Source organism: Mus caroli, chromosome 10 (genome assembly GCF_900094665.2).
Source record: "Mus caroli chromosome 10, CAROLI_EIJ_v1.1, whole genome shotgun sequence".
Lineage (NCBI taxonomy): Eukaryota > Metazoa > Chordata > Mammalia > Rodentia > Muridae > Mus > Mus caroli.
This window is the reverse complement of record NC_034579.1, coordinates 112,786,399-112,809,839: the sequence shown is the minus strand read 5'-3', so window position 1 is coordinate 112,809,839 and position 23,441 is coordinate 112,786,399. Positions and strand designations below refer to the sequence as shown.

The 23,441-nt window shown below is 43.0% G+C and overlaps 1 protein-coding gene across 1 annotated transcript in view; it reads left to right on the top strand.

The window, feature by feature from the left end:
- Positions 1-23,441, top strand: part of Irak3 (interleukin 1 receptor associated kinase 3) — a 52,185-nt gene that overhangs the window by 13,927 nt on the left and 14,817 nt on the right. The window contains exons 2-8 of the mRNA XM_021174672.2: positions 3,985-4,167; positions 8,087-8,190; positions 8,751-8,805; positions 10,569-10,720; positions 14,978-15,042; positions 18,919-19,033; positions 20,262-20,380. Coding sequence (XP_021030331.1) covers positions 3,985-4,167; positions 8,087-8,190; positions 8,751-8,805; positions 10,569-10,720; positions 14,978-15,042; positions 18,919-19,033; positions 20,262-20,380 — 793 coding nt within the window. The remainder of the gene's footprint in view (positions 1-3,984; positions 4,168-8,086; positions 8,191-8,750; positions 8,806-10,568; positions 10,721-14,977; positions 15,043-18,918; positions 19,034-20,261; positions 20,381-23,441) is intronic.

Here is a 23,441-nt window from a genome sequence, read left to right as displayed (position 1 = left end):
CGGGGGGGGGATGTGATATAAGTGTCAATCAATTTCATAAGTCTCTGTTCTCTGCATGTTGTCCATTTGAGTGTCTCTGTGTTGCTACTCAGCATCTACTGGAGAAATAGACCTCTCTGATGGGGCTGAGAGATGCACTAATCTATGGGTATAAAAAGAAGAACCTTCAAGGACATTTATTATGTTTATTTAGCAGAACAATAGCTTCAGGTTCTTTTCTAGGGTCTATTGCTTGCCCAACCATGGGGTTCTTGGTTCTGAATGGTACCAGGCATGAATACTGTCTTGTGGAGTGAACCTTAATCCAATCAGAAGGTGCTTGCTAACTCCTCTAACACTCTCCTCACTCTTGAACCAGTGGGTGTACTTGTCAGCCCACACTCACTGCTGTAGGTCCCAGAGCTCCAGGTGGGTAAGCCTATTGAGTGCTAATCTGGTAGCTACACAGCACTATGAAAGCTAAGCCAGAAGGGATGAACCCCCCAGATAATCACCAGCTTGGCTTTTCAGTGTTTTATGACTCAAGTATGTGATGTACGGGCAATAGAGAGTCTTGCCGTGAATTGCTTGACACAACTTTTAAAAATACTTTTACATTTACTTAGTTGAATTCTCGGGTACAGAGCTCACAGATAAGAAGAGCCAACTGTATATTAAAATAATATTACTGCCTCTTGCCAAAGTTTTGCCTAAAAGACCCCTCCCCATCTTTTTTTTTTTTTTCTTCCTGTAATGGTCATACATCTAAAACATATTTGAGATCTGTAGTTCTGGCCTCTTTGTAAGACACCAACCCTTAAAAAATCACACACACACACACACACACACACACACACATACATATATATATAGTTGTATATATTGTTCATTACAGACTACTCATGCCTCCAAGTTGCATGTCTCACTTACCCACGCACTTAATATGTAATCACAAAAGCTGACACTATCTTTCACTCTATTTCAAAACAAGACATCACTTAAACGACAAGAAGATTCAAGGTGCACAGTTGTGTGTATCAGTCAGGATAGACTATGTTGTGTGTATCAGTCAGGATAGACTATGTTTCGTGTATCAGTCAGGATAGACTATGTTGCGTGTATCAGTCAGGATAGACGATGTTGTGTTGTGTGTTGTGCTACAGTAAGAAGCAGCACTGAGACCTCAGCGGCTTAGCTCAGCGTGACCGCGCTTTATCAGCTACCAAGAGGAGCCCTGAGGGTCCAGTACATCTGTACTCCATGTGCTGACCCAGCATGCCACGTTGTGCCAATCCTGAATCACCCAAAGTTGGCATGTCCTTGTACTGTGCTATGACTGGAATAAAATCCTGGTGAATTGTACCCTGAATCTTCAACACTGGTAGAAATGACACTTGGCCATTCATAACTGTACTAGGCAGTGAAATTCAGTCTTCAACAATGGAGTAGACGATCGGGAATGCTTTGGTGACTACTGATGGGCAAAGTCAGTTTGGACTCAAAGAACAGGGAGGAGTTGTGGTTTTGTATTATCTCCCTCGGCTTTATGGTTTTTCTGAGAATATTAACAAGGCTATAAAGTACAAGTAAGCTGTGTATGCCAGCAAAGGCTCACTGAAATGGAAACGCGGGGGCAGAGACTACCATATTAAATCAGAAACACCTATCTCTTTAATATGATTTCGAACACTATAAATGAAAAAGAGCAACTCCCTAAAAATTTAACAGCCCCAAAATTGGTTTTAAACAGAAGAAGTCTTCATAAAGTTTACCGTTGTTATCAGATCTGAGTCCCTGTTAGCCTGGTAAAGAATATCATCTTTTTTTCACTGCTGTTAATGCTGGAGGGTTTATTCCACATTTGAATGTGGCAGAAAGCAAATGTTGTGAGTTCCAATAACTGGTCATGGTAGTGTATCAGGATGCCCACGATTATTCTCAGGTGGTAACTGACTTTCATTCATAGACCTATGTATAGGACCCTAGCTTTTATAGTCTTTCTTGGAGGAAAAGGCATGGTGGGGTGGTACCATGATCATCTGCCATCTCCAAACACACCACTTACCTTAGAACTCAGCGGGATTGCGCTAACCTGGGTTATTCCCACAAGAACAAATAAGTTTCCCCTTCCCTCAGCTTCCTTCTCTCTTCCTTCTTTCTGCTTTTCAGTGCACTTAACATTTTGCAGTTGTGCAGTGAGGCGGCACAAATTTTCATTTGGTAAATCCTATTAAACTCAGGCACCATAAAAGCAGTACTTTGGTACCCAGATCTTAGCTTTCAGTTACACAAATGTTCAACACCAAGACAGTATAGAACAAATATTTAAACAAATATTGCATAAGTATAAATTTAATGTATTACAAGTGAGTAATAACCACAAAGAAGAGGTGAGGTAAGACAGGATTAACCTAAGCAGGTGGTAAACAACATCTTAACTGGATGCTTTTTGGCTCAGGGCAGCAAGAGCTATTGTACTTCAGTTTAGTTCCCATATTTCTCACAAGGGTGTCTCAACAATTTGGAAAGTACGTGATGGTTACAGTAAGGCCAAATAAGTAGAAATAGTGTCAGTAACAGGAGCAAAGTTTCTTTCTTTCTTTCTTTCTTTCTTTCTTTCTTTCTTTCTTTCTTTCTTTCTTTCTTTTTTTTTTCTTCTGGTTTTTGAAACAGGGTTTCTCTGTATAGCCCCGGCTGTCCTGGAACTCACTCTGTAGACCAGGCTGGCCTTGAACTCAGAAATCCACCAGCCTCTGCCTCCCAAGTGCTGGGATTAAAGGCGTGCGCCACTACCGCTTGGCTCAGGAGCAAAGTTTCTTGCTGTTCAAGAACAAAGTTCCAAGGAAGAACATGTAACCTGTGGTATTATATTCAAACCTGTGGTATTATATTCAAACCAGGGGTACCAGAATAGACACTTAGTTTGTAATGTGCAAGCACACAGGCTGAGAATATAGACACTGGATCAGTGCACATGAAAGCATTTGCCAGCTATATTTGCTTCTAGGGTCTGTCGGAGACAAAGCTCGAGTCCTATCTAGCAAGTAGACCTTAGCTTTCCAAGTAGACAGCTTTCTACCATTCCTGGTAGAGAAAGTACAGTTCTTTGAGCAAGCGATTAACTTCAGCCTCGCAGAAGGGGAAAACACACAAATGAGCTGAGAACACTGTGGAGAGCCAGAAAATGAGGAAGTGCTAAAAAACCTATAGACCTTGCCAGAAGACAAGAACCCACTTAGATGGACACACAAAACAGCTTCAGCAGCAACATAATACTATTAGATTTTACCCTTTAGAACCAAATGTCCGTAAGTCCATTATGATATACATTAAGAGCAGAGTGAATAAATAAATAAGACTGCACAGTTTGTTGCAAAAAAATATTGTTAATGAATAAGACGGAAAAGATCATCATTAAGCAAACGTGTTGTAGTAGTAATTGTGATAAACAAGATCTATTGAGCAGCATAAAAAAAAATCTGAGCAGTGTCTTCTCCTTAGTAGGTAAAAGGATAACCTGTAACAGAGAGACTCTGCAGGCAACATTGTAACAAAGTACTGCAGTAAGCAGGCCTGGAGATAAGATACTCTTACCACAGCCCTGGACCGTGTACACTGAAGATACACTGCCATCCACTGGCCTGAAGGATAAGGAAAAGATACACTGTCATCCACTGGCCTGAAAGACAAGGAGCCAGAGAGCAGAGCAGACGCAGAGGTGAAGAAATGCAATGCAGAAACTCAAGAACTGGAGAGGAGACAGCTCCACTAGTGAGACAGCAGGCAGAGACTAGAGAGACTAAGGTTCACTTGTTACTAATTCTCACAAGTTTGTCCTGGTTAGTCCTGTGGATACAGGTGGCAGGGCAGGAGTATATAATACATTAGCTCCAAATAAAACCTTACAATTCAAATAGAATAAAACATACACGGTGACAAGACAAATCCCAAGTATATGAATAAAGGTAGTCTATTCCTGTCTTCTTTCTGTTGCAATTTCCACAGCGGAGCGACTTTCAAACAGCTGGCTGGATGTTCGTCATATTGAAAAGTACGTAAACCAAGGTAAAAGTGGAACAAGAGAATTGCTCTGGTCCTGGGCACAGAAAAACAAGACGATCGGCGACCTTTTAGAGGTTCTCCAGGACATGGGGCATCAACGAGCTATCCACTTATTCATCAACTATGGTGAGCATGTTCTCATACTGAGGCTCTCTATCCATCCGATGGGGACTTATCATCTCTAAATATAAGGAGTGTACTTCCCACAGACACTGGCCTGCCTTGCTGTCTGTCAGTGACCTGTTGCTTGTGAGTGTGACACTTTCTTCCTTCATACCTTAACAATACGATACATTCCTTTCTAATTTTCTTGGTTTTGTTTTGAAGACTGGCTTGGAACTTGCTATGTAGACCCTTCTGACCTTGAACTCACAGATGTCTGCCTCCTACTCCTTCCTGAGTACTAGGATTAAAGTCATGCCTCACTCCCCTGGCAGCTATAGGACTTTAACATTTCATTCAGTAACTGAAAACATCAGCTTTTTGTCTAAAGCTCAGAATAAGAATCAAAATATGTAAATAAAATACATATAATGTTATTTTTATTTAGTTTAATATTAAAAGCTAGCAACAACATTGGATGTCCCAGTTATAGACAATACAATAATTGGGTTTTCTCTGAATGTAAATGATACCTCCAGAATAAAGTTGTGATTCTCCTTTTTAGATCATGTCCTTTAATTGTGCCTTACTTACCTGCCATTCACTCAAGTTTGTCCTTTTTGGGTTTTTTTGTTTGTTTGTTTGGTTGGTTGGTTGGTTTTGGTTTTTGGAGACAGGGTTTCTCTATGTAGCCCTGGCTGTCCTGGAACTCACTCTGTAGACAAGGCTGGCCTTAAACTCAGAAATCCTCCTGCCTCTGCCTCCTGAGTGCTGGGATTAAAGGCGTGCACCACTGTTTCTTTTCGTTCGTGTTGCGTTCACGCTGCAGTGCAAGTGTGCCAGTCAGAGGATAGTTTCTAGGGCTTGCTTCTTTTGATTCTGCTGTACTCCATATTCCAGGATAGCTAGTATGTGAACCTATAGGAGGATGATTCTCATGTCTTTACCTCCCTTCTACCTTCATATAATCTTGGGGAGTTGGGAGGCTTGTGCATCTGCTCAGTTTCAGGGACTTCCTAAACCATCTGAATTGTTTACTTCCTGAATCTTTGTGTTGTTGTTTTGTTCTTTCAAGACATACAATTTGTTTTTCAAGACAGTGTCTCTCATTGGTCTGGAGCTCAGCTATCAGGCAGGGTGAAGGCCTAACAAACACAAGAGATCAGTCTGTCTGCCTCCTCTGTGTTGGGCTTTAATGATGTCTACATTGCCTGGCTGTTTTGGTTTTATTTTCATCGTGACGATTCTGGAGATTGAATGTAGATCCTTACCCTTGCATAGAAAGCACCTCGGCAGCTGTGTGATCTCCCAAATCAGTGTTTTCTTGTTTTAGTTTTTTAAACATCTTTGAAAACAGAAAATATACAGTTTTCTATGGGCTTCTCAGAGGAACCATTTTAAAGCTATCATTTTCTGACAATGAAATGTTACCTTTGTTTTCTTTTAACAACATACAGATAATGAAATTTAATGCTTTTATAGCTCCCAGACTTGAAATGTTGCACGTAGCAATACCTGTTTCAGGGTGTGTTAGCTCTTTATCTAGTTTGGCTCTGCTGGCTAGAACTTTCAACGTAATAATGAGCAGTCATAGTCAGACCAAGCAGCTCTGCCCTGTTGTTGACGTTAAGCAAAAAACATTCTGTCTTTTACCATTAAGCATGACCAGACTATGTTTTTTTTTTTTTCCATAGATACCTTATATCAAATTGAGAAAACTCCCTGTTTCTAGAGTACTAGGTACTGGGTTTCAATTTATTTTTCAAACTCTTGAGCTAAACCTGTGGTTTTGTATCCTTGATTCTATTGGTGTGACTGTTATATAACTTGACTTTCAGTTTTAAGCAAATCGTGGCTTTCTAGGATAGATTCCACTCAGTTGTGACATGTGGTGCTTGGCATATTTGTGGGTTTGGTTTGTTGGTGTTTTGTTGAGGATTTTTGCACCTATCCTTGTACAGGCTAATGTCTGCTCCTTCCTGTGTTTGGTACTGGTATCAAAATAACGATGGCCCATTGAATGATCCAGGATTTGTTCTGTCCTCTTCTGCATTTGAAGTCTGTACAGGGTTTGTGCTAAACTGTCCATTCGTGGCTGGTAGAATTAAACAATACAGTCATCTGGACTGGACCTTCTCTCTGTAAGACATTAGAAAACACTATTCACTTTTTGACTTATTACCTGTCCATTCAGATTATCCTTTGAATTAATTTTAGTAGATAGAACCCTAGCAATCTGTTCTTATCATCTGAGTTATCTAATTTCGTGTGCATTATATTTTCTTGATGTCCTTGTATTCCTTTATAACACCAATGATTCAGTAAAACCATGAAATCAATAGAGGTTGTTCTTTTGTTTTTAATTTTAATAATGTGTCTCTCTCCTTTCTTTTCTCCTTCTGTTCCTTCCTTTCCTCTCTTCCTCCCCACTTCCTATCCTCCCTCCTTCCTTCCCCTCCCCACTTCCTGCCCCACTCCTTCTTCCCCCTCCCCACTTCCTTCCCTCCCTTGCTTCTTCCTTTTCCCTCCCCACTTCCTGACCTCTCTCTCTCCTTCCTTTCCCCTCTTTCCTTCCTTCCTTCCTTCCTTCCTTCCTTCCTTCCTTCCTTCCTTCTTCCATTCTGTTTTCATCTTATCCAAACTCTTGCCAGTTTTGGTGATCTTTTCAAAGCACTTCTTACTTTCCTATGAATCTCCCTTTCTGAAAATTCCCCTTTTCCACTCTGACCTGAATTCTTTCCATTTGCTTTTGTTTATTTTGCCATTAAAAAAAATAGTTCCTTAAAGTGAAAACATGCTACTGGTTTGAGCTATTTCTTCCATCTTAAGGCAGAACTCCTCAGTTACAGTGTCCCCTCTCAGCCCTGCTCTGTGCTCCCTACCTTAAGTTTTTGGCTGTTTTTAAAAATTTATTGACTCATTGCAGATTATTTCCTAATTTACTCTCAACCATTGTCTTTACCTCATTAGTCATGATTTTTAGACTCATTAATCATGATTTTTTTAATGTTCCTATTTTTGTGAGTTTTTCCAATTTTCTCTTCATAGCTGGTTTCTACTTTAATTTCCCAGTGGTCAGAAAATGTACTTTGTATAATTCAAGTCTTCTAAATATACTGAGGCTCATTTTATCATCCAACATGTGGCCTGTTTTGGAGAATGTTTGGTGTCCTCTGGAGGAGGACGTGTGAGTTATGTGTTTGGAAAGAAAGTTCTATAGATATCAAATAGGTTCTGTTGGTTGATTTTTGGACAATATTTGAGGGTTTTGAAAGATTAATTGGTGGTGTCTGGTTGCTAGTTTTGTAAGCAAATAATTTGATAAATGCTAGAAAATAAGAGTAACCAGACCATAAAAAACAAAAACATCCTTAAGGTTGAATCAAAATATTAGCTAGAACAGCAAAGACAGAAGTATTTTAATCTCTTGTGAGACACAACACAGAGCATCTCAGTTCTGACAGAAATCTACAAAGTAAAAATAGAGCTTATATTTGGGAAGGGTGTGAGTATTGATGATTGATAGTGTGTGTGTGTGTGTGTGTGTGTGTGTGTGTGTGTACACATAGTAATCTCTGATACTTTGTTGTAAAAAGAGTAAAAAAGCAAAACATAATACCCAACCTCGACACTGAAATGTCTGCAGAGCCTGGTGGAAGCCTGACATTTGGCTTTCTGCGTTGTGTTTCAGGCTTTATTAGTCTTCACGACGACTAAGAATGCTTGAATGTAGCTAGTCGTATTATTAAGCGAAGACAGGTGTGACTGGGTACTTCAGCATCAGGAAACATTTCACAGGTGTGACTGTATCTATTCCAGTTGAATGAAGATAAACTCTAGACATGGGCATTACTAGTGTTATATTTATTTCCATGACCTCAAGGCAAGTGAACCTTTGGGACATAAACATTTCTATACCCAGCTCCCTTTGCTTCTCTTTCAGGCATAAGCTGGACTCCTTCAGTGCAGATGCATCACGAGCTTCCATTCCCTAGCTTCTCACCTGACGTGAAGCATGCGTGCAGAGAAAACGACCCTGGACCTCTGGTGCACACACTTGCATAAAGATTGAAATTCTCTGGCGGGAAAGAGCTGGACATACAGGCAGAGTCTGAAAACTAGAAACGCTTTGCCTCTCGCTTTGTCTGTCTTTAGTTGTAAATGCTCAAGGAGTGAGGGGTTTTTGCTCCCAGGATCCAGCAGAGCTGAGGCATAGAATTAAGATGCTGGAAGGGGGGAGGGGAATTACACACTCATCTCACCTCAGCTTGTTATTACCCTTTCCTGTGTGATATTTTATGGAATTGCTAGCTTTTATCACAACAGATCACCAGTGGCCACTGTTTAGAAAGTGTTACAATCCACTTAAAACTGGCAGTGATGGCGTTGGCACTCTGCTGTTGTCAGTGGGCATGGAAGCCATGTCTGTAAGGAAGTGAATACTGTTGAACAAAGTGAGATAACTTAGCTTTCCTCCAGCTTTTTTTCTAAACTCCACTCTGCTCGGATGCAGTGTAGAGTCTCACGGGGAGCTATCGATTTCTGTTGAGCTCTGCTCTTTCTAGGCTTATAAAATGGAATTACTTATTATATATTTCTTCTCTCAGGAACCAGCCAGTGTAACAGTGGATAATGTTCTTGTTCCTGAACATAATAAAAAAGGTAAGAAAAAAAAAAGGGAAAAAAATTAAAAAGCAATTACATCACAATTAATTAAATCACACATTCATATATGTGAGTTTGTAGGGGGAAGTAATGAATTAACTGAACTGTTTCTATTCCAAATTAATTATAACATTTTCCTAGGTATGAAATAATCTTTTAAAATTTGATGGACACTATAGTTGTGGTAGATGACATATTGTAATATAAGGATCCATCGGCTGAAGTTGTCTTTATAAAACACAATACTAGTGCATTAATTAAAGGAAAATAAGAAGTGAGTTTGCCTCAGGGAACCTCTGAAACAGAAGAAAAGGAGGAGAAGGAGGAGGAAGAGGGGGAGAAAGAAGACGGAGAGGAAGAGAGGAAGAAGAAGAGAAGGAAGAAGAGGAGGAGGAAGAAGAAGAGGAAGAAGAAGAGGAGGAAGAGGAAGAAGTGAAGGAGGAAGAGTGGGGGAAGAGGAGAAGAACATATCATCACCACCATCGTTATTATCCATTGGCACTAATGAATACCATGGAGGAATTTCACACCCAGGGACTTTGTTACGAAAGTTTGCAGGTTTTGTGTGCCATAAGAAAGTACTGAAAAACCTGTATTGAGTTTTACATAGCCTCAGAAATTTTCATAGATGCACAGACCTTTTGAGATAATCATAACGTAATGCTGAAGGTCAATGTGAAAAGCCGCTTGTATTTTAGATTAGCTTCTTTAGTTTATTAATAGGGAAAATGAGTTAGTTCCACCTAGGAGTGATTCTGATAAAATTTAAAAATTACTTAAGGCCAATTGCCTAAGCATTTGCCCCAAGCCTGCAGATTCTCTGGTTATGGGAGAGTTAGGACATCAGCTGAGGTTTTCAGTCTTTAGCCCTGATCTATAAATGAAAGCATAAATGCCCTTAGAGGATGTTTGTTGAGATATAGTTAAAATTAAGCTATGTTTTACCTATGGTTTTTATCTTTTATTTCTATCCTTTGTAGTTCTGTGTGTAGAACCTCTGGGATGCTCAGCCAGCTCCCTGCAACCCAGTCCTGGCTCTAGGCCCTCCCATCTTCTTAAATCTGCATCTGGTTATCTTTAAATATCTTCAACCAGCCTCCTTTGGGTGATCTGCTCAGAGGTGACATGTCTTCATTTTCTCTGAGGAAATCAGCTAAGTGGGGGCTGGAGAGATGGCTCAGCGGTCAAGAGCACTGACTGCTCTTCCAAAGGTCCTGAGTTCAAATCCCAGCAACTACATGGTGGCTCACAACCATCCGTATTGAGATCTGATGACCTCTTCTGGTGTATTTGAAGACAGCTACAGTGTACTTACATATAATAAATAAATAAATCTCTAAAAAAAAAAAAATCAGCTAAGTGACACTCAGAGGCTTTGGCACCTCAAAAGCTTTTCTATCAGTAAAGTTTGAGGGGGGGCACTGTTTAGCTGCCCCAAGAGTTCCAGTCAGTCAAAAGTAAGGCATTGCTTGACCTAAGGACAGACAAGTCCCCAGAATCATGGCCTCAGCTGGGCTTCTTTGGCTAACCTCATTGGAGATAAAAATCAGGCTGCTGTTCAAATATCTAAAAAGCCCCCTGCCGTATTGAAGGATGAGAGCCGGAGGCACTGAAACACACAGAGGACACATGGTGGGCTTCACTGAGGGCTCCTGGGCCTTGCACTTAGACCTTCCACTCTAATGTACTTTCACCTTCTTGTAACAGTGACATTGACTCTTGGAAGAGACGGCTCATTGTCTTTCTTTTTCTCTCCCAAGGAACACTGCAGAAACCCCCTATCAGCTTCCAGAGTATCCTAGAAGGAACCAAACATTTCCACAAAGACTTCCTGATTGGAGAAGGGGAGATATTTGAAGTCTACAGAGTGACCATTCGAAACCAGACATATGCTGTTAAATTGTTTAAACAGGTAAGGAGAGAATCGTGATTGCCATCCATTCCTCTTGGTTACTACTATTTCATACTAAAAGGTGCCACTTTAAAAAATCAACATTGATAGGAGAAATATTGGAAAATCGAATTTCACAAATGAAAATGAGATACAAGGCCTTGGGATGGGGGTGGGGCTGAGAAGTGACCGAGGCACGACTGCCTGTCTTAAACGGATGTGGTGTGTAAGATCAAAGTCTCTCCCATCCTTAGATGTATTGCCTGAGAAAGTCTTTTCTAAAAGCCGTTCATGGCCCCAGGAACGTTAATGGAGATCAGATAGAGCCCGTGGTGGTACATTCCCTTAATCTCCACACTAGGAAGGCAGAGGGAGGTAGACCTCTGTGAGTTCAAAACCAGCCTGGTCTACAAAGAATTGTCTAGGCAAGCTAAGGCTATGCAGTGTGACCTCAAACGAATCAGAACACCAAGAAGATCAGAATGTGCATCGTAGCTGCTTAGTGCCAGTTGTGTCTTCTCTCAGCATAGACTCATAGTCCTGCTACAGGTGAGGCCTCTCAGCCATGCTACAGATGAAGTCTCACAGTTGTGTCATAGCTGAGGCCTTGCAGCCACGATACCGGTGAGCTTGGAGCCCAGGTGGACAGATGATCAGTGCTCAGGAACGTAAGGAGGAAGGAGCTTCTAGTAGGACCAAGTTAGGCTTCCATCACGGTGACAGATACCTGAGAGAGTCAACTTGAAGTAGGAAAGAACTGTTTTAGCTACAGTTGGAGGGACTGAGTCCATGATCAACTGGTGACACTGTGCTATGGAAGGTGATGAGACAGACAAGACATTATGGTAGAACTTGGTAGAGTCCAGCTGCTCAGCCCATGATGGCTAAGAAACAGAGAGGGTAGGACCAGGGCATATTCTTATAGAGTACTGCCTCAGTGCTTTAACCAACTTTTAAAAACGTATACATATACACTTAGATGTGCACGTACTCATAGATGTACACATATATGTATATCTATCTATCGGGAGAATATGGTTATTTTTGTGTTTATGTGTGTGTGTGGTGAGTGTGTGATGTGTGTATATATAGGTATGTGTGTGAGTGATATGTATGTGCATGTATGAGTGTGTATGATATGTGTATATATACGTGTGTGTGTGTGATGTGTACGTATATATATATGTGAGTATGTGTGTAATGTGTGTCTATGTGTGTGTATATGATGTAGGTGTGATGCATGTGTCTGTGTGTTCTACAACTGGAACAACAGAAGTTGTGAGCCTCCCTTTTGCAGGAAATAATAAAAAATGACCCACCAGCTCCCTGTGCTCCTGTTTCTCTCATCCGACTAACTCCCCGGTGGGGCCAGACCATGCTTCAGTGCTCCCGCTGCGGGCAACTCTCTCTAGCTAGCCCCCGCAGATTCTGGCTCTCTTGTCCCTGGACTGCGGTTCCTCTTGGCCATTGGCAGTCCCACATTCCAGTAACCAAGTAAATCAAAACTCTTAAAGCTTACAGTTAACCAATCAGATTTATGTATCAATAAAATCACAATTTGCCACATGCTAATACAATAATTTCAGAGCCAATTGATAATGATAGAAGCTTTATCCCAATTATTCTAACTTTATGATATCATAGCTACCTGTGGCTGGTTAAGATCACGCGGGTTCACTTCCGCTTCCATTCTCCTTTCTCTCCTCTCTGCTACACTGTCTCTCAACTCTTAGCTCCGCCTCCCTTTTCCCTGACCAATCACAGGCCTCTTGGTGCCCTAATGTAATTGGACAGGGAAAATCCTGCAACACCTCCCAGTAGATATAGACATTGGAAACGGAGCTCAGGTCCTCTAGGAGAGCACCATGTGATCCTAACGGCTGCTCTGCCTCTGCAGCTCTCTCTTTCCTTCTTTTAACTCCATCCCTATAATGTCCGGATAGTGTGCCTCTATGAAGGGATTAATGCACTCATGACGTCTGGGCCTTCAGGATCTAAGTCCTTCCCAAATGGCCCATTTATGAACCTTGGTGCATCGTGAACCAAGACTCCAACACACGAGCCTTCATAGGGGATACTTGGTACCTAAATCATCCTGAAGCCACACAAGTAGTGGCGAGAGCAGATGATGAGAGCCAGTGGAGCTAATCACAGCTCAAGAACTGCTTATTAAACTCCCGTGGAGTGGACCTGCTTCTGTTCTCAGGAGTTCATGGTGTTTGAGGGCAAATACCCAGCTCAGTAAAAGATGAAACAACTGAGCCACAAGTACTTTATCAGAGGCTTGTACAAAAGGCCCCAGGAGCATATGACATGTAGCATCTCTGCACCCAAAAGAGGGGACAATCTAGCAGCCAGAAGAGTACTCAGCATACAGCACCCTTCCAATAAACATTCCCCAGGAGCAAATTCAAAAGTGGATGGAAGAAGCTGACCTTTCCTCTGGGTTGAGACAGTGCGTAGGATTTTGGTGAACAGTGAAGGAACGGAAGCCCACGTGCTAGGGAAACAGACGCAGGACTCCACTTGTGGGTAGCGATTCATTTGGTGGCATATGGGGGGGTGGGAAGGAAACACAGACAATAATACAGAAGAGAGAAGCCTGATGAAGCAGGGAAGTGAAAGGTTTGGATCTATGTTTAAAATACAACTTTAGTTAGAGCGTAGACGGTGGATGAGACGTTAGCAGGAGACTTGGCAAGAGACTGGAAGAAGAAAGCCTAGCTAGAGGTTTATCGCTGGTGTGAACACTATCAAGAAAACAGGACTTAAGCTGGTGCTCCTGGCTATGCTTCTGATAGACTCACCCTGGAAACTTTCAGGCGGAGGAGGGGCAGCATAGCATCTGGTTAACTCAGACTGGTGGCTGTGGTGCCAGGTATAAGGATTTGTAAAACGTCTTTAGGTGGCAGACGTCAATATTAAAAACTCTTGAGAATATAATACAGTGCTGCTCTGCAGTTCAAGCAACCCAGAGGAAGGCTTTCATTCTTAAATCACATTCAAGTGCAAGGTTTGCAGAGACACAAACAGGAGCCTCTTTCTTTACCAGATTTAAAACAAAACACTCGACAAACTGTGGGTGACAAAGGATTAGAAACACAGCCAGTGCAAGGGAGGGAGGGGCCTCTTCTTCCCGGAGAGAGACTCTGCAAGCATAGAAATAGTTCTGGGAAATGATTAGTGAGCTAGGCTTTTTATTTTATTTATTTATTTATTTATTTATTTATTTATTTATTTATTATATGTAAGTACACTGTAGCTGTCTTCAGACACTCCAGAAGAGGGCGCCAGATCTNGTTACGGATGGTTGTGAGCCACCATGTGGTTGCTGGGATTTGAACTCTGGACCTTCGGAAGAGCAGTCGGGTGCTCTTACCCACTGAGCCATCTCACCAGCCCGGCTTTTTATTTTTAATTCAACCTGGACAGCGATGCCTAGAATTCTCCTTGGGTTTCGATGAGCGCTAAACCCTTCATTGTAAATAACTAGGACCACATAGCATCGTAATTTAATAGTTTAATGGTAGGAGCAAGGAACGCACCTAGGGTGTGTCATCTACTGCGAAGTTCTCAGTATAACCTTGTTGAGGTTATTAATTTATTCAATATCTGTGTGCCTAGATCTAGGCTAGATGATGATGATGATGATTAATTATTATTATACAGGGTCTTACTGTGTAGACCCAGGCAGTCCTCAAACTCACAGAAACATACCTGCCTCCTGAACGGTGAGATTAAAGCCCCATGCCATTTGTCTAGGTTTGAATCTTTATAGTAGGAGGTTACAACTTCCTTGCATAGTAGGCACACATCTTTTCAGAATTAATGCAAAAACCAACTCGAATGGATGTGTGTGCAAATGAGCCCACTCTTGAGTGCTAAGACGGTGGTAGTTTTCGCAGAACACGGGTAGCATAACATTTTTTTCCTGTGAGATCAGTGAGTAGTTTCTACAGATGTGGTATTTTCTGTGAATGCACAATATTTTTGAATTTCCGTCAATGTGAAACTGGTGAGTTTGAACATGGCAATCACAATGTGGCAGATTTCAGGCAAACATTCAACTGAAGAGTAATGGTTGTAAGTCTTGTTTAGGAGTTTAAAACATTTTTGAAAATCCGATGAATGCTAAGGATTCCTGGGGGGTGGGATGGGGTTACAGGGGTGGGGCTCAACTCTACATCAAAACAGGGAAACTCATCCTAGACAAAGATTCCCAGAAGTAGAGAGCCATCTCTTAAATTGTTTCCTTTTTCTTTCTTCTGTGACATTTAGGAGAAAAAAATGCAACTTAAGAAGCACTGGAAGAGATTTTTATCAGAACTGGAAGTTTTACTCCTGTGAGTGTACTTGGTTCATCTTGGGGTCTGAGAGCACAGGGTTTGGCATGGCTAGCATTTAATTAGCGTGGGTTGGATGTTAGAACATCGAATACAGTTTTGACATCTGCTTTGGCGTTCTCCTTAAAGTGCATTTTAAAACGTATTTTGGGATGGAACGGAATCATGGAATGGAGCCCTTCCGTGATACACTTGGACATATTGAAACAAGAAAATGTCACAAGAAGTTAGGTGAAGTCCTGTGTGACTAACATGGCCGAATGGTAATTCTTAGCATCACAATGCTTCCCCTCCCTCAGAGAAGTCTCAGTTGAGACAGGGGTTTCATCAGAGTGGTTCTCTTCAGAAAGTTTTAGACAAAGAAATCAAAGGCTTTTGATGTGCTTATGATTTTCCTGGGAATTCATTCATGGTCTGGGAGTCCTGGGAGACAAATTTAGATGGCTTCAGTTTTATATAAATTCATAAGTACAGCTGTGCAGCCTCCCTCACGGAGGGACTCTAACCCTGTGAAGTTCATCGCCCTTCACAAAGGAATTCTTTTTCCTAGTGCTTTTGATATGTGATGTAGGGGTGGAGAGGGAAGTAGGGAGAGCAGACATTATGCAGTATTCGGTCCCTCTCATAGCCAGCACCAGAGACTAGAATATTAGACGCTAATATTAATAGCTAATTAAGCTCTCAATCCAGAAATTGTAGTAATAGATTTATTTTTTGCATTCAAGTTTTACTTGTTTATGAGGGTAAGATTCAGGCATTTCAAAATCTGAGGAGATGTCCAAAGGGTAAACTTAGAGGAGTGTTTTCTCTCACTACCTAGCTGATTTTTTTTCCCAAAGGCAACCTTATTGCCAGCTTTTAAAAACACATTCTTGGAGGTGTGCTACGAGTGTGCAAGAACATATTGGGTTCTCGAGAGCACATTTGGCGGTTCTAGCCCGGGAGCGGGAGCGCAGCGACTCATACGCCCTGGACCTGTGCGCCTTTGTTCCGGGATCTTTGACACAGAGCGGTGCAGAGGAAGCTCCGCCCCCCCGCCCCCCACCCCCGCCCGTACACCACCACCACCACCCCCACCCCGCCAAGCCAGCCAGTTGAGCTCGCTTAGCCCTGGAAATCAACGGAGAGACAGCTGTCCCAGCTAGATCACCCTCACACCCACACTTTGGTTTCTTAGTTTCCTCCTTTCTCAGTTTTCTCCTTTCCAGCAACAGGTAGCGCACGGTTTGCCCTGCTGTTCTGTGTGTCACTGACCTGCCTTCTATTGAGAGGCTTAAATCTCTAATCTTTCTTGACTCAAGAATGCAGTAACAGCCGTGCTATCTTAAAAGAAAGAAAAAAAAATCATTGCCAAGGCCAGCATTGAAGACATTTTAGGACCTTATGGCATCAGATCTTTTGTTTACGTTTGGGATGTGTCAATCAAGTTAATTTTTACATGTGGTGAGAAACAAATCCTCTTTCCCTGCATCTTTCCATAGCATCAGTCACTGAACAGATGTCTTTCCTCTTGAGTTTTTCTTACCTCCTACTCAGGGTTTTAGTTGAGGATGTACTTAGGGCTTGGTTGTTTTTGAACCCTCTGTTCTGTGGCACTGACCCGCAAGGGCTGCTTTCTGCCAATGCCCACCGATTTGATTACTACAGCCTTGCGATGTTGCTTTGAGAAAGGGTTCTGCTCGCTCACCTTCTGCTCTTCCTGTAATTGTGTCAACTGTACATGTGTACATAAGAAGAGTATATTTGTGTTTGCAGGAAGTTCACTATAAAAGAAGCAAATAATAGACCTTTAAAAGTAGAACATTTTTTACAGCTTCATTGATTTTAATGTTCTCAAACATGTCCAAAACATAGTAGGCATCCAGAAAAACACGACATAAACCCCACTTGTCTCCATTTAAGGACCAGGCCTAATTTTGAAAAGAAGGCCCTAAGGCCCCAGCTCCAGGAACAAACCATAAATAAAATCATAAAACTCTCTCCCAAAGAACAGCCTGGGCATAACCACAAAAATGGAGAAATAGCTTATCTCAGAATGGGCCCTCTGTGCTCAGCAGCCTTATCTCATTCTACAGTTAAACGCTCAGAACACAGGAATGCAGACTGCTGACCACCTGTGACCCCCTAGAACCCACCAATGAAATTTTAGATTACTCAATCCTTCGAGAGAGTTCACCCCATTCTCTACAAGAAGGCCTGTGCACCTCTGTCTGGGGTCCCCATTTCAAAGAATGGTTGTTTCTGCAGAATAAATGCTCTTTGTTTTTGCATACTGTCTGGGTCTGGGGGTCTTCAGTGATTTTTGGACCCTTACAAACTCACAGTATTGGCCAGTTTCACATTTTATGGCTGTGACAAGACACATGATTAAAATACAAAAACAAAACAAAAAACAACGACTTAAGAGGCTGAAGGTTTGTTTTGGCTGGTGGTTTGAGAGGACAGCGCATCGTGGCAAGAAGTCACTGTGGTGGGATTGCAAGGTAACTGGTCTCATTGAGTCCAGGCTGGAGGCACAGAGAGATGGACTCTTGGGCTCAGCTTGCCCTGTCCTTTTGATTCTTTTCGGGACCATCAGTCCATCAGATGGTGCTGACCGAAAGCTGTGCTTTTCTGAAGCTAGACAGCGAAGAGTGACGATTAGGGGACTCTAGCCAGCAAACAGCTCCAACAGGCCTTGCCCTGTTCCCCCATTCCCTTGTCCTATTCCCCCATTCCCTCCGTCTGGCTAAAAACCATCATGTTAGGTTCCTGAGGCTAGCCATCATGACCTAGTTCCTTATTTGCCCACTTTCTCCTCTAAGGCTAATTACCAAGGTCCAGCTATCAAAAGCTCCCTTGGGGCTGCCCTAATTAGCCTGTCCAATCAAAATTAAATGCCTCAGCCTAACGTGAGGTTTCTCCTTTTGCCCTTATAAACTGTCATTTACCTTTGGGCCACAGTCTATCCTCTGTCTATTCAGGTGCAGTCAGTCCTTCCCACCCCCACCCCCCCAGACAAATACCCCTTTTCCTTCTCCCTGTTCCCTTCCCCTTCTCCCTCATCCTCTATCTCCTGTCTTTGTCTCTTATTCCCTGCCTTCTGTCCCTCTGGAACAAATACATTTCCTTTGTGCTGAGAACTTGGTCTTGGGGCTCACTATCATGCCTGGACTATACTGACCGTCATATAACAATGACATCTAAGGAGTAGAATTTATTTGGGTTAGATGATTAATAACTGATTAGGACAGGAGCCTAAGATATATATATATATATATATATATATATATATATATATATATTACACTAGAAATCTGAAATTTAAAACCAGTGTCATATTTTTATAGATGAAGACACTATTATGTGGATTGTGGATAGTAATCCAAGCTTTGTAAAGGCATGATTGTCCCTTGCCTGTATGTAACTGGGCCTTAGCCCAGCACCTGATATAGTAATGATCCAGCAATGGATGGATGAAGACAGTCTTCTCTAGTCCTGTGTTTTCATGATTTTCCTTGCATTGCACACTTAATCAGATGGGTTTCCGTTGCACAACCATTATTTGTGTAACAAATAAAGAGGTGACACAGTTTCATATCAATGAGAATAAGTGAATATTGAATTGTGGTTTTTATATAAATTTTTGGTATGACATTTTCAGTATCCCAAGGCTCAAGAAACTGATGCTTCCTTAAATTTTCTGCCTTGCATTTTAATATATTATATTGATTTACATGCTGACAGTTGATTAGAAAGGGTGGAACTAGTGCTTGTCTGAACTCCCAAGGAAATTACTTGTCTCTCAGCCAAACCTAGTTACGTTAGAACTGTTCCCACCCCTCCTGATCTGGTCTCCCGTGGAGAGTCTGATGGTTTAAAATTTTCCGTTTCAAGGTTCCGTCACCCCCACATACTAGAGCTGGCTGCATATTTCACGGAGACTGAGAAGCTTTGTCTAGTTTATCCCTATATGAGCAACGGGACGCTTTTTGACAGATTACAGTGCACAGTAAGTCGTGGGTACCACCAGTCCCTTGGGTCCTTTGGCTGTTGACACTGGAGGAAGCTGAGGGGCGAGATCTGAGCATGTGCATTGGGAGTGGGGGGGGGCGGGTATTCAGCAATGGTTCCCAGGGAAGCGAAGGACCACCCAGGAGATTGATTTCTTACCCTTAGAAGGCGGCTTGAACACATGGGTTCCTGGGTTCTGGGTAATATTAACACATATGTACAGTGAGTTTATACCCACTACCCTCAGCTTCCTTGGCATGTGGTACTCAGATGGGCACAGGGTTGGGGAATCAAGCCCAGTGCGTCATGCATGCTAAGCAAGGATTCTACCGCTGAGCTGTAACCCCAGGCCACTGGCCACAGTTTGACTAAACTAATGTTAAAAATTGTTGGGTATTTCCCTAGAGCTGTGATTCTCAACCTTCCTTCCCAATGCTTTGACCCTTTAACACAGTTCCTCATGTTGCGGTGTTCCCCCAACCATAAAATTATTTTCGTTGTTACTTCATAACTGTACTTTCGATACTGCTATAAATTGTAATGTAAATATCTGATATATGTTATATTTGATATGTGAACCCTATGGGGCTGGCAGCCTGCAGGTTGAGAACCACTGCCCTTGAGCTGTAGAGGAAAACCCATTTGGAATTAAAAATAGGTGGTAGCAAACTGAAATGTTGCCTCGCCTCTCCTTCCACCGTGCCATCTACAGCGGTGGCTGTTGTGTTTTATAAAAAGATAGAGAAGAGAAGCCAGGGATATGTTTGGTGGCGACGTGATATGATGTGGGGGGAGGGGGTGCCTCTGCAGGCCCATGCTGAGACATCCCTTCCCCCTGAAGTACCAGCCACAGATGGTATAGTATGGAATAGAGTCTATTTAGGGCATGGGGGGGGGGTGGGAGCTGAGGGAGTAATAGAGACAGAAGGGGTGGGGGGGGAGTAGAAGCTGGCCATGAGCACGTGGAGAGAGAGTGAGAAGGGGAATGGGGAGAGGGGGAAAGAGGATAAGGGGCAAGAGCAAGAGGAGAAGAGAACAAGAGAGTGAGAGAGGGCAAGCAGCCCCTTTTATAGTGAGTAAGGCACATTTGGCTGTTGCCAGGCAACTGTGGGGCGGAGCCTAGACAAAATGCCCACAGTGGCTACAGAACCATATGCCTGCATAGGGAATATATAGGCAATTTGCACTAAGGAAATACAACTAAACCGACCTGTGTTGTTCTTTAGAATGGTACAACCCCGCTTTCCTGGCACGTTCGAATCAGCGTATTGATAGGAATAGCCAAAGCCATCCAATACTTGCACAACACTCAGCCGTGCGCCGTCATCTGTGGCAACGTTTCCAGGTAAATGACCTGAGAGCCCTGGGTTCCACCTAAATCCCTGTCAGCCCTGCAGGTGGGTGTCCTTTTCGGCCAGGCCTCTTCCTAGAATACTTAGGAGTGCAATAAGCCCTCTCACCTACATACTGAAAGTCCTACTTTTTTTTTCTCAACAAAAATGTGTTCCCCAGATTTCTAGAAATCACATTTACATCTCAAAGGGGAGACTGAGTACCTTTATGAACTACTAATGAATAATTTTGTGTATTTTATTAATCATACTGGATAGCCAGATGAGCAATGGAACCTATACTGACCTCCCCACCCTATCTCTTAAGTTTGAGGGTTTTTTTAAAAAAGATTTATTTATTTATTTTATGTATATGAGTACACTGTCGATCTCCTCAGACACACCAGGGCATCAGATCCCATTATAGATGGTTGTGAGCCACCATGTAGTTGCTGGGAATTGAACTCATGACCTCTGGAAGAGCATTCAGGGCTCTTAACCACTGAGCCATCTTCTCCAGCCCTCTTAAGCTCAAGTTTAACAAAAAGAGACACAATGTATATGGGGATTCCCGGAGTACAATAGCAGTGAATCAAAATCTTTGGTCCTTGACTCAGTAGAGTCTTACTTGTTACAATGTGGCTGCCTCCTCTAGCCCTCTGGGCCTTTCTGCTTGTCTTTCTGTGAGAAGCCAGAATGGATCCAACAATCCCTGATCCAATGCCACACACACACATTCCGAGTTGACTCCTGCAGTAAAATCCCCTGATGATTTCCTCCTTGTGTCCTTATGTTGAGCTCATCCAGAAGGCCCAGGTCTCACCTTTCCTGTGCCAGGGGCAGCTGTGTTTGCAGGCCGCTGCCTCTCCCAGACCATTTCCTAGTACCGTGAAGGTTTTTAGTGCACCTTTAACATGAGCCAAAGAAGCGGATGGCTCACTTTTTCTGGAGAAATGAACATGAAACAAGAGGTCTGTAAATTTCTCCTTAATCCTGGGGCAGCTAGGAAAACGGCCCAGAGATGCCTGTTCCTGCTGTTGTGTGGAACTACTGCAGTTGTCAGAGGTTTCCCAGAGTCTGAGCAGAATCAAAGGGCTCCTCACAGGACCTGGATAGAGCGAACAGTGATGGTCCCAGGGGTCAGGGGGCTCACCAGTGGGGTCCATTCCATGTGGCTGAGAATGCACCCCCCACCTTAAATCACGTCTCTTCCCCCCAGATTATAATCACTAACGAGTACAGTAACTACACAAATATTTGCTCTATTTACTGAAGGAGAGCAGTGTTGGAGTCTTGCCTGCGCCTTCTTCCTCTGGCTTAAAGTGAGCACTGGTTTATTTTAAATCTCACATGGTGAAGTATTAATATTTGGTTCCCTTTGTGTGGTTCAGTTCATCACTTAGTTCCCTTTCTTGAAAGCAGCGTTTGCAGAACAGACAGAGGAGTATTTCTCAATAGGGGAGAGAAACAAGGGCATCCATAAACTGGGGTAGAGGAAGCATCAGGCCAGGGAGAGCAACAGATGGAGGCCCACCCACTTCCTAAGGCCTCTTCCAGGTAACACTAGGGAAGGAGACGAGGAAGCATCTATCCAGCGCTTAGGCATGGAGTACTTTCCTAGCATGTGTGAGGCTGTGTGCTCCACTTCTAGTACAGGTAAAAATAAAAGGAACCATCGCCGGGCGTGGTGGTGCACGCCTTTGATCCCAGCACTTGGGAGGCAGAGGCAGGCGTATTTCTGAGTTCGAGGCCAGTCTGGTCTATAGAGTGAGTTCCAGGACAGCCAGGGCTATACAGAGAAACCCTGTTTCAAAAAACCAATTAGTTAATTAATTAATTTAATTAAAGGAACCAAACACATGGGTAAAGAAAAGGAGGGAGGAGAGGCTGTTGGGATACTGTTGGGCACTATCGAGGCTCTAACTGATGTCATGGAAAAGCCTCTGAAGCCTCGGTGGCTTTTCAAAGACACCAACAAATAGGGCAGGGCATGTGTCCTGTCAGGGCTGTAACCTGAGGGCAGCATCTCCCTTCTTCTGTGCTCAGTACCAGATGGGGACTCGGTTATGTTCGTGTGATCCGTCTCCAGCTAACCCTCCATGCTAGATAGGGAGCAAGAGCTCCAGGCAAGAGCCTGGGAATGGGGCAGCAATGATGGGAGCACAGAGCACAGCTACAGAAGAAGAGTCAGCCCCAGAGAGTTCTGAAAGAGGAGAACCATTCACCTGGGTTCTCCTACCTCCCAACTCAGGGTTCCCCGATGTTTAAATCAGGAAGACCTGAGGGACCAGAGCTTCCTTTTAAGCTGCGACCCTGGGGGACAGCACAGCCTCTTTAAAAAGGCCAAATAGGGCTGGTGAGATGGCTCAGTGGGTAAGAGCACCCGATTGCTCTTCCGAAGGTCCAGAGTTCAGGTCCCAGCAACCACATGGTGACTCACAACCATCCACAACGAGATCTGGCGCCCTCTTCTGGAGTGTCTGAGGACAGCTACAGTGTACTTATATATAATAAATAAATCTTTAAAAAAAAAAAAAAGGCCAAATAGACCAATAACTTCATTTCTTAAGAACGTCATTTCTTCAGGTTAAATGGCATATAGTGTCTCCGTACCGAGGAGAGCACACACTCCGCAAATGATACCTCCTGTACTTGGTCCAGAGGTGTTGGCAGTGGCAGAGGCTGAGATGGGAGGGACAATGAGTGTTCGTGCTCACCACTCCTCCACACACTTCCACAGTCAGCAGACAAGCTCTGCCTTTGAAAGAGTCGCTCATGTCTTAGTGTGTGCAGGTGGAACACGTTGGGAGTCAAATTCTTATTTGATCAAAATCTGCTGTGTGCAAAATTTAATGGGAACCACAGTAGGCAGAAAATATGTCACATTAACGCATCCCCAGTGATGTGTTTATAAAAAGATAAAGAGGGGGGGGGGGAATGTGTTCTATGGAGGTGTAGTCAGGTGTGGGGGAAATGGGTGCATGGGGGGGACATGCTGAGACATCCTTTCCTCCTGAGGGACCAGTTTATTCAGGGCATGGGGAGGGGAGTGAACAGGGTAGTAAAGGCAGGGAG